Here is a 12,094-nt window from a genome sequence, read left to right on the forward strand (position 1 = left end):
GTATGTTTTCCCTGATCATTTTCTCCTTAGAGGTGAATGACAGCATCTTATGTCTACTGGTCTTGGGGTCCAGCAAATTTTCTTTCATTGCCTTTGTTTATCATCTGTCTACTCTGCTACTGATTAGTATTTTTTTTTCGTGGAATCGGGAATTGAACTCAGGCCCTTGCGCTTGCCAGGGAAGCACTTATACCACTGAGCCATCTCCCCGGCACATGTATTTTATGAAATAATTTCTTCAAAGCTTTTGTATAATTTAGATAAGAAGTTTTTATGTTCCCTAAAACATACTCCCATTCTTCAAATACTTTTTCTATTTATGCATGTTATGAATCACTAATGGTTGAAAACAAAGTGAATAGAGCAATGTGTCTGTTTGAAGTACATTTTATTAACGAAATAAATACATCTACCACAGCATTATGGAAAGTCACCTCTCCTTCACAAACTTGAAATAAATATAATATATGTCTTATCATTTTTAAATTAAATTTAATGATCCTTATTTCAGTATATACAGTTGATTCCATGTGCATATATTTTAGTTTCCTAACAGAAATAATGCTGTGATGTTATTACTTTTATAATGAATCCTTTCCAACATATGTCTCCAATTATTTTTGATCTTATATTATACTTTCCTTTTATCTTGAAGAGTAAAATCTAGAGCAAGAAAAACAAAAGCAAAAGATGCAAGGGCCTTAATTCAATCCCCAGGTGTCAAAAGAAAATTAAAATATAAAAACAACAGCAAAGAAGAAGCAAGGTAACATGTAAAAATATATATGTTACAGATTTTCAAAACAAAAATACGTGATTAGCAGTGACTGATATATTATCTATATATACATATATCATCAAATCTGGTGCTCTAATTAACAGATATACTTAGGCAAGATGGGATATATGATTGCATACTGCCACAGGCTTTCAATAAATCTTATATTTAAATAGAGTACAAATTAGTGTTAAAACAGTAAAAATGTCAAGTTACACAGATTTATGCTTAACAAAGTAATATGAATTTCACAGTATTTGTTATGTGATACATAGTGTTGTCTTCCAACCAGTTATTCATATTACCACACATATGCATCTAAAATTGGAAGAAGAAAAAAAAGAAATAAATGTATAACAAATTAAGAAGAAATATTCATAAACTATTGAAAAAAGCAGGTGAAAGACTGCTTCTTTCCACAAACCAGCAGTTCTTGAAATCCAGCACCTTTCCTCTACAGTATGGCATCTGACTTCCACCAAATTGCAATTGAAAAAGCACTGATAAGACTGGAACACAAGAAATGTCAACACCTATCAATAAATGACTAAACCTACCCTTAACATTCAGAAGTCACACTAATTCTATGTGCAGAGAATTTTGTACTCAGCAGAAAGACTAGGACACACAGAAGGAAATATGGAGCAACGAAACAACGTGACTGAGTTTGTGCTGTTGGGGTTCACTCAGAGCATCCAGGGTCAAAAAATATTATTTGCTGTGTTCTTGCTAACCTACATGGTGACAATGGCAAACAACCTACTCATTGTCCTGACTGTAGTGCTCAGCCCAGCCTTGGATGCCCCAATGTTTTTCTTTCTTGCCTACTTATCATTTATGGATGCCATTTATTCTAGCACAATGACCCCACCATTGATAAAAGACTTACTTTATGAAAAGAGAACCATTTCCTTCAAAGCTTGCATGACAGAACTATTTTTAGAACATTTATTTGGTGGTGCTGATGAAATACTCCTAGTCGTCATGGCCTATGACCGCTACGTGGCCATCTTCATACCCTTGCATTATATGACCATCATGAACCAACAGCGGTGTGCTATGCTCATCCTCCTGACCTGGGTTGGAGGTCTTCTGCATGCTACCCCACATGTACTTTTTGTTTACAACCTTCCTTTCTGTGGCCCCAATGTCATTGACCACTTCTGCTGTGACTTGTACCCCTTAATAAAACTTTCCTGTGCAGACACCTATATAATCAGCCTCACTGTGCTAGCCAATGATGGGGTGATCTCTGTGACCATTTTTGCAATCTTGTTGGTCTCCTATGGGGTCATTCTGCAATCCATGAAGAACATGAGTAAAGAAGGGAGGCATAAGGCCTTATCCACCTGTGGCTCCCATATCACAGTAGTCATCTTGTTCTTTGTGCCTTGCATTTTTATATATGTGAGACCTCCAACTACATTACCCATTGATAAATACTTGACCGTGTTTTACACCATAATCACCCCTCTGTTGAACCCCCTGATCTATACTTTGAGAAATGCAGAGATGAGAATTGCCATGAGGAAGATCTGGACAAGAAAACAAAATTGAACTTATTTCACTTATTTGAAATGAAGATTTAGTTCTTCTAGGAAAGTCATAACTGATTATTTCTGTATGCTAAACTTTTCTTCAGGTCAAACATCTGAAAAATAATGAACATAGAATATGTGAATTCTTGTAAAAATCTACATATATTCTTAAGGCTATTAGAATTTGTTAAGAAAACACATATTATTTGTTTGGTTAAAATGTTTCAGTAGAGACTATCAATTTATGTGCTGGAATTAATGCTATCAACTTCTTTTACTTCATGAGAGTTTTTTCATGTTTGTTACAAAACCAAAGTTCACATATATTTTTGAACTATGCTGGGAAAACTAATCATACATAAACATGAAAATAGAAGTTAAATGATTTAAACTAGAGAGAGGAGCGATTGTAACTAGGAGAGAGATCAAGGTTTGAAGGGAGCAATGGAGGAGACGATTTAAAAAAAAATGAAGATATGTTCTGTATATCCCCAACTCCACTAAGGGAATGTATGCAATATGTACTGCTTATATGTACCAATAAAAATATTTTCAAAGCACAGAAAATAAAATTGTTTCTTTTCTTTCTTTTTTTCTTTCTTTCTTTTTTGTTGTTTGTTTGTTTGTTTGTTTGTTTGTTTGTTTTGGCTGAATGAAGGTTTGCATTCAGACCCTTGCACTTGCCAGGGAAGCACTTATTCTACTCAGCCATTTCCCCAGGCCTTCAAAAAATGAATTTCTATCGGATCATAATTCTAGACTAAGAAGGAATCTCCAGATTGATTTTCACGGTGGTTGCAGTAGTCTGCACTCCCCCCAACAGTGCAAAACTTTTCCGCTTTCTCTGCAACCCCTCCAACGTTTGTTATTTGTTGATTTCTACTTGTTAGCCATTCATTCTGGCGTGAGATGATATCTCAGTGGTTTTTTAATTTGCATTTCTTGAATGATCAGTGATGAACATTTTCCATATGTTTACTTTCCATTTCTATTTCTTCCTCGGAGAAGTGTATATTCATCTCAGATGCCCATTTTTGCTTAGGGTCTTTGAATTTAGTGTGCCTGATTTTTTTAATTCCTTATATGTTCTAGATAGAATACGTTTGTTGGAGGGACAGTCCGCTATATTTTCCCCAGTTTGTGGGTTTCCTTTTTACTTTGTTGGATACTTGTTTGGAGGTGCAAAATTTTTCAAATAGATGAATCCAATTTGTTGATTCTTTGAAATATCTCCTGTGTAGTTTTTGTTTTGTTCACGAACTCTCCATGTATACTATGTGTGTAAGATTTCTACTTACATTTTCCCCCAGATTTAATGTTTCTATTTTTTTTTTAACTGGGCATTGAACTCAGGACCTTGTGTTTGTCAGGGAAGTACTTATTCTATTGAGCCATCTCCCCAGTCCCAGATTTAGTGTTTCTGTTTCAACAAATTTATCTTTGATCCATTTTGACTATAACTTTGTGCGTGGTGATAGGCGCAGGTCTAGTTTTAGCCATCGGCATGTACAAATTCAGCTATTGACACGCCCCACCCCCAGGTATTTTTCCAGAAGAACTAAAAACATCATAGCATAGTGATAAATGTGCACCGATGTTTATAGCCATGCATTTTTTCATAGCTAAACCTTAGAAACAGCCCAGATACACATCAACTGAAGAATGGATAAAGTAAGTGTGGTATCTTTACACAATGGAGTATTATTCTGCTACAAACAGTATAAATTTGAGTCTTTTATCAGAAAATGGATGGAACCAGAAAACACACGGTTAAGTGAAGTAAATCAGACTGATGTGTGCAAACATTGTATTGTCTCCTTAGTGTAAGAACCTGAAAGATGAAAATGGAATATGAAGGGTACAGTAGATCCTGAGAAAAGAGAATAAACTTATGCAAATGAAAGAGTTACTGAGATGAGGAGAAGGACAGAAGAGGGAGATGATGAACAAGGTTTATCCTTGTATGCAAGGAGGATGTATTGGATAACTGCACTGTGCAATTCTACTGATCTATGGAAAGGACCGGATAATACTTAACTTGTTTTGTCTACTTTTTCCATTTTTTGTACTTTTTCTCAATTCCTTATACATTTCTTTCTCTTTTTATTTCTTCTTGCAAATGTACATCCTCATATTTTCTTCCAATTTTACATGCTTATGAATAACTGATTGGAAGACACACTATGTATAGCAGCAAATACTATGAAATTCATATTACTTTGTCAAGTGAAATTCTGTATCAGTTTTAATTATTTATGGTTTAATTCTTATGTATCCTCTCTGTTTAGAAAATGAAATTCTAATGTGTATGATACATTTTGTCAGAAGGAAATACTCTAAATATACAGATATTTTTCTTCTCTCAGAATTCCAGGAAACAATGCTAGATCACATATGTATTTGAAATACCTATCATATTATTTTATTTTGTTAGACTAAATTTATTTTCCCCCACAGGTTATATTATTTTATTTTCTTTCAACTCATTTCATTTTATTTTGATGTGCAAGACCAGAATCAAAAACAAATAGAAGACATACAGAAGCAGGGTAACATACAGCAATACATATCTTATAAATTTTTAAAACAAGAATCTCTAACAAGAGTTCTTATATTATTTATTTTACCATTAAAATCTTTGCTCCCATTAACAGATATAGTCATACAAGTCTAGACAAATAATTAAAAATTAACACTTGCTTTCAAGAAATCTTAATTCTTTCCCTTGTCTTTTCTTAAAATTTATTTTAAAGAGAGTGTGATAAATGATAAGACATTAGAAATGCTGCACATATAGCAGACTATGATGAGTTATTCAACCTTGGGATTTGTATTGCATATTGCTGTCCTTGATATGAGACAATAAATATATAATGCTGTAGTGTTATCCAGCACTTTGTTCTTGAAGAGAAATAATTCTGTACTGTTAGTAAAATTAGAAACAAGCAATAAACTTTATCTTTTATAAATTTAGGGCAGGGGTATAGGGTTTCACTATGTAGATCAGGCTCCTAGTAATCCTCCTGTTTTCACCCTCCTAAGCCCAGGGATTACAATGCATGCCACCACACCCAGTCTCCATTGCCATCTCAGCACACACCCAAGGAAGGGGACTGCATGGCATGCTGGTAATCAAACCTAGGGCGTTGCTCTCTGCCTAAAGAGGTCTTTTTGTCCACTGAGCTTTCTGACTGGCCCATAAGAAGTGATAAATTTAAGAGCAGTAAAGATCTCAAATGGTTGATGTGATATTACCATGACATTTTCCTTGGAATTTTGCATTCCTTTGCAATTGTTTTTCCTATAAAAATTAATTCATCAGGGATAAACACATGAAAATATTTTACATTCATTTAGTTTATTTAACTTTAAATACTTGGGGAAAATTGCGTAAGATATTTTGTCTCCAATTTCTAATTGACTTCCTTATTAACATACACAGAATCTATAAGATTTAAAATATTTCACACATACAGCATTGTATGCCATGATTGGTGTGCTGTGTTTTGGTCAACATTCCATTCATAATTGTGGATACATAGGACAGGCCCATATCTGTATTATCTTTTTCAATTCCTGTTGCTATAAACACCCGAAATATAAAGCTACCAGAATCTGTAATGCAGTTTTTATAATGGTGAACTAGGCTTTCTCTATATTTGAATCAAGTTCCTCAGAAGTAAGCGATCCTCATCTCTCTTCATGAGTTCAGATTTCAACAGAAAATTGTTAAACTGTGTGACTACCAAATTTTTCTGCATTGAAGAGCAGGAATTTTAAAAATGTTCTTTTCATTAGTTCCTCTTATTAGTCCAAAATGTTGGGATTCAACCTGCTATCTATAAAAACAAAGAGCAATTCATTTATTTGGATCATATTGTTGTCTCATATTATCCTTGTTTAAACTAATGATCCATATTTTGAAGGTAGAAAGATTTTCCATATTTTATTTATGCTTATCCTAGACTGTTTGATTTTGGAGATTTGACCTCAAGTTGTACTATTGTGCTATTTTCCAATAAAATATTTTCTAAATTGTTATTCTTCTCCTGGCATCTCTGTAGGCGCCAAACTCCCCTCAGTTAGGCATGAGGTCTCAGTGAGTTTAATTAAGAAATTCACCTTGGACATTGAACAATTGAAGGAATTAGCCATATACGCTGTGATTTCAACACACATGAACTGTCTCCAGGCATTTGTCGTCCTTCAGTGAGTGTTTTTCTCTATGAGCACTCACTCAATTGTGCTCTTAGACATCAAAATCACAGACTCAAACCATAATTTAACATGGATCATGGGGTTCTCTCCATTCTTCACCCCTCCAAGGCAAATGCGGCATTTGAAGGGAGATGATATACTTTTCTGGGAATTATACATTATAAAACCTGTTTCATTGTTTCTTATTTTATGAAAGAGAAATAGTAAATATGTGTTTTAGCAAAGCATGGTTCATTATCTAATAAAAATATCTATAAGACATGAAACTGCTACTTAATTTTGGTTTTGTGTCAAATATTGCCAAAATGGAACTTTGAGTACTTCTATTTTTTATAATCAATTATAAAAAATAATTTATTAAGTTTATATGGAATTCATACCATCAACTTTAACAAACATAACAACTTAATAAAGAAACTCTTTTCTATAAATTGGATAAATTGCGTTTCCTGCAACTACAGCAGCATTGGTCAGGGAAAGCATTTCCAGATGAACTGGTGGTGTGTGTGATACTTACTCTCTATATTCCAAGACACATCTGTGTGTAAAGTTGCTGTCATTAGGACCCATAAAATACATGAATTGAGCCCGTGGACTGAAGGACTGTCTGCTTATATGCATGTAAGTTCATAGGGATATGGGTGTATAAAATTCTGAAATAGAATTTTCTTTATGCAACAGCAGCAGACTTATTGCAATGGAATGCATAATCTTTTCAAAATTCCATAGGATTATGACACTCAGTTACACCATTTTGTCCTTTGTTATGGATAACATATGGAAAAATAAATTCTAACATTTAACTCTTCTTGTAATATTATAAAAACAAATATTCTCTATAACATTAGTGTTTCTATCAATTAATTTTGAGTGTAAGTATGTGGCATAATTTTATATTGCAGATGTTTATACATCTCTTGACCGGACAAACAGTATTATCCTCTAAATATTGTTTAGAATGTTAAAAATTGAAAGATGATGCCATTTTTGTAGGAGTTAAATGAATGATTTTGGAGCACAGACTGTAAAAGTTAAGGAAACTAGTATATGTAATCTTTAGTAATGATGGAATATACAAAACATGATTGAATACTCCTCATATTGGTCTTCTAAATATGTATAGATTCTAATTTTTTTGTATTTAGCACAGGGTCTACAGATTCTACAGGATCTCATTACACCAAGAGGACTCATAGTTATCCTTCTGTTTTTAGCATCCCAATTGCTGGGATTACACTTGAGCGTTACCACAGCCAGTCTGAATTGATGTCTTGGCCTGTCCTGAGGGTGGGGCTGCCAAGGAACACCAGGGATTGAACCCTGGCCACTGCTCTCTGTGTAAGCGGGTGCTTTAGTCCACTGAGCTATCTGGCCTGCTTTATGTATGGATTCTAATGTCTTATTATTCTCTCTTATGTTCTATATAAAATAAGCTTAAAAAAAGACAATGAAATAGAAAAATGTCAGATTTCAGGAAAGCAAGTGCAAATAATCAATGATTTGTCCAATCTTGCATACCTAATTCAGTTACCCTAAGCAACAGATCTGATGACAAAAATATAAAATATAACAACCATTGTTAATTAGCCATTCTAGTTTTCAAAATCTGTAGCATATGTATTGCTTTATGCTGTCCTATTTCTGCCTTTCTTTCACTATTTGTTTTTGCTTTTGTTTTGACTCTTCAAAGTAAAATAATAAAATGAAAACAATAATGGATTGAGTAACAAGAGGAATCAATTTGGCCTTTCAGCTTAATATAGGAAAAGTATTTACTGATAAGAGATAAAAATTGAGGTGTGTTCATTAAAGAAAGAAATGTGGTTTCAAGGTAAGATTTTCATCCACCATGTAAATATGCTGCCTATAAAGGACCACAAAATGATTAGTAGTGGATAGGTGGGAAAACTGATGATGTAGGAAATGGTGGTTTCCTAAGAATGATAAAATTCTACTGCATAAGCAGAGCGATGGGATGTAACTAAGACAAAGATAATTTGTATTTCTTTAGATCAAGGGGGCTGAATTTATGAAGTGAGTTTGAAGAATATGTCAACAAACTTATATTATGATAGGAATTTCTATGATAATTTGTACTGGAAGCAGAGCCAGTGAACATGGATTATAATAAGGTATCATCTTCTATTATTTCTCTTCACCCCTGTCTTGCTCTTCTTTTCTTTCCCTCTCTTCCTTCCGTTTGGCTCCCCATGCCTGTCTTACTCCTCAGCCTGCATGTCCTTCCTGTTCTTTTATCATTTTATACATCACCCTGCTCCTTTCTGAACCAACACATATCTAGACCATGCTTTATTGAAACTTGTATATCTCCATATTCCACTTTATTTAGATCCACCAAAAACACAGAAAATTGAATATATAACATTGCATATATACATGTAGGTCTTTCATATTCCTCTTATACTCAAATGATTGCATTCATGCTTTTTTAAATATAAAAATATCTTTATTCAAATTTTTGAACAATGTGTTATATATAATTGGCATACAAATGAATGAAAATACATTCAAATTGTTGAACATGTGGACAGAGTACAAGAAATGTGGGCTCTTATCATCTTTATCAGAGTTTCATTTCTTCCAACATCAAGCTATCACCTCTGATACTTAGAAGGCCTAAACTTTCCTGTCCTTTAAGTCCTTCTGACAACTTATTATAACACATACATTTAAAAAATTTAATAGATTGACGGATACTCTTTTCGATTCAAATTTATGAAACTAGGTTCAATGCACTAAATGCTATCAAGAGCTTAAATTCTTACCAGCTCTGTTTTTGCTCCTCCCAAACTGGGCTAATGTATGTAAATATTTTTACTGCTATGCAGAGACATTAAATGACAAGTCATCACATTACTCATATAGCTACAAAGTTACACTTTGGAGGCTCCTTGTGCACAACATATCATGGGCAGTGGGAACCCTGGAAGCCACAGAACCCTCCGAAACATTTCTTGCTGACCACTAACATGGGACAGCAATACTTACTGCAGTAAGAGTTAAATGAAAGGGAAACATCACCCTGTCACCACGGGCACTGACCTACTGCTCTAACTCCAACTCTTGTGGATGTGGATACATACATTATGAACTCCCTCACCTCATGTTCAAATCTGTTCCTAAAATTCTTTGTATGGCACCATAAGAGATGTTCAGATCACCAGAAATTTTCCTAATAGTCAACTGCTTGTTTGATCAAATCATTTTGCTCACTCATTGACATTCTCTTAGGTTTTTGAGGTTGAAGGACATCCAGATCGCTCCTCATTGTTAACAGAATCACAACGCTTAAGCAATAGCTCAAGCCACTTTTAAACAGTCTTTCTGCTTACTGCAGCTTCTTCAGACACGAATTTTAATATTTCATGTGTTTCTTTAGCGCTTTTTTGCAGTTCGAAACAATATTTCATGTTAATACATTGTACATGGCCCATCACTTTTTTCTCTCTTCAAGTCTCTTCAATTGTTTATTGTTTCATAGCTCTTTTAAATTAGTTTTATTGAGAAAGAAATAACAATGAGACAGCTTCAAAACAGGTTAGTAGGACAAGTACAATAACTAATACATTGCATGTTGTTGTCTTCATTGTAGTTATTCACAGTACAAGATGCAGAAATGATATATTCTCTAAACAATATCAGTGCAAATCTTTCTTCTCATTGAACTAGATACACAGTATATTTATCTAAACTTTTAGTTATATATATATAACTAAAAAATGGTCTTTCATTTATATCTCCCTTTTTTGCTTTGTTTTGTCAGAGATGTGAGTTCCATCACTGTTAGAGAAGATGTATCTGTATAGGTCTTGATTTACTTTGATCTTAACCATCCAGCAGAAAAGTGTAACCACGAGGTGTAAAAAAAACAAAGCTATATTAATATACTGAGATGCAAAAGACTCAAGTCAAAAACTTCTGAAAACTGCCAGTTTTGCTGATAAACTAAAACTATTAAGGAGTATTGGACTATATTGAGATATTTTGCTGAATTCAAGTACCTACAATGTTAGAAATGGGTTCAAGTATGAAAAGTACCTTTAGAGACTTCTCCAAATATATGTGGTTTTTTTCCTCATTCCACTATTATTGTGTAATTTCTCCTAAAGTACTTATATAAATGTACTTATATAAATGACAATTTTCAATTTAATACTTTTATTTTCTACGTAGCCTTAACTTATTTTATCATTTATCTTTTTAATTTTACCTTTTTGTGTATTTGCACTGAAACGATTCTGCAAAGCCATAATATGCACTTATTCTTATATAGAAGAGCTGTGATAACATATATCATATATTCCAGCATGCTTAACTGCTGTGCTGAAGGGTATGCATATGTTTACATTGCACAGAGATTGAGAAGTTATATTCTAAAAATTATAAAGCTCAAATTGCAAATAAATATTCTGTTTAACTTTTAAAACATTATAACAAGGGGCCGGGGAGATGGCTTAGTGGTATGAACACTTCCCTGGCAAGTGCAATTGCCTGAGTTCAATCCCTGGTTCCGAAAAAAAAAAAAAATTAACAAAAATAAAACGCTGTTTCCAAAATTTTATTTTTAACTCTTTTTTCCCTAAGTTTAGCATTTTACCACAGGTTTTTTTATCACTGGCTATACCTTTGAGGTTGCTTGTTTATATCCTTTGGATACTTTAATATTGCCTTTTGTTTGAATTAATTTTTAAAATACGTTTTACTACTTCATGTGCTATAAATGATTATGTTCACTAAATTAAAATTAATCTAAGAAATTTTTTTATTTTGAAATTATCTATAGGGCAATAGTTAAGATAGATCTACAGCTGCATTCTTTTAACTCAATGTACAGAGAGATTTGTTCTAATAGTGTTTGTGGACAGGATATCATGTCTGCATCTCATACAATGAATAACCACTAAGAAAACAATATGCAATGTATTAACTATTGAAACCGTGCTAGTAATCGATTTTGAATTGTCTCATTGCTATTTGTGTCTCAAGAAAATTATTTTTTAAAAAAGATCACTTAAAAAATTATCTATATGTACAAATGTATTAAAAGGCAGATAAAAAGCTAGTTGGGAGAGATTCTTTTTTACTTCATAAAGTCATTCTGTATGTCTCGAATATGTAGTTCTGCTCCCATTAGCCAGTAAGATAACTGTAGTGTATTTCTAACTGGTAGTAAATTTGTTACCCAGCTGAATAGAACACTGCGGTGCTGGATGTCCACTATAGGATTGATACCAGCAGGACAAGAGGCAGAACATGACAAACTATTGAGATACTGTCAGGGATGCTGTTTGGAGAAGCTATTAGAACTCTTGGAAGATGTTAATTTTCTTAGGCTGTTCTAGGTAAACTTGTCATGCTGGCTTTCCTGGTGAACTTGACTGTTCTTACTGGAGGAGGAGCCCAGGACCTCATTATCACTGAGATGGCTATTGTTCATTTTACTGGAGCTCTGGTCTTTATCTTAAGCATTGCGCACTGACTCTGGTGAAAAGGTGGTGCACAGCTCAGCCTCATGGAGAAGCTTGTCATGTGGCTGCCC

The 12,094-nt window shown here is 33.7% G+C and overlaps 1 protein-coding gene across 1 annotated transcript; it reads left to right on the top strand.

Annotated features, from left to right (window-relative positions):
* The first annotated feature begins 1,411 nt into the window (after positions 1 to 1,411).
* Positions 1,412 to 2,335, top strand: LOC101561266 (olfactory receptor 4A47-like). Its single transcript, XM_004648127.3, has one exon. It carries the CDS (start codon positions 1,418 to 1,420, stop codon positions 2,333 to 2,335), a length of 918 nt encoding a protein of 305 aa, XP_004648184.1. The 5' UTR covers positions 1,412 to 1,417.
* Positions 2,336 to 12,094: the final 9,759 nt, after the last annotated feature.

The sequence above is a fragment of the Octodon degus genome, unplaced genomic scaffold, assembly GCF_000260255.1.
Source record: "Octodon degus isolate 3935 unplaced genomic scaffold, OctDeg1.0 scaffold00354, whole genome shotgun sequence".
NCBI classification, from domain to species: domain Eukaryota; kingdom Metazoa; phylum Chordata; class Mammalia; order Rodentia; family Octodontidae; genus Octodon; species Octodon degus.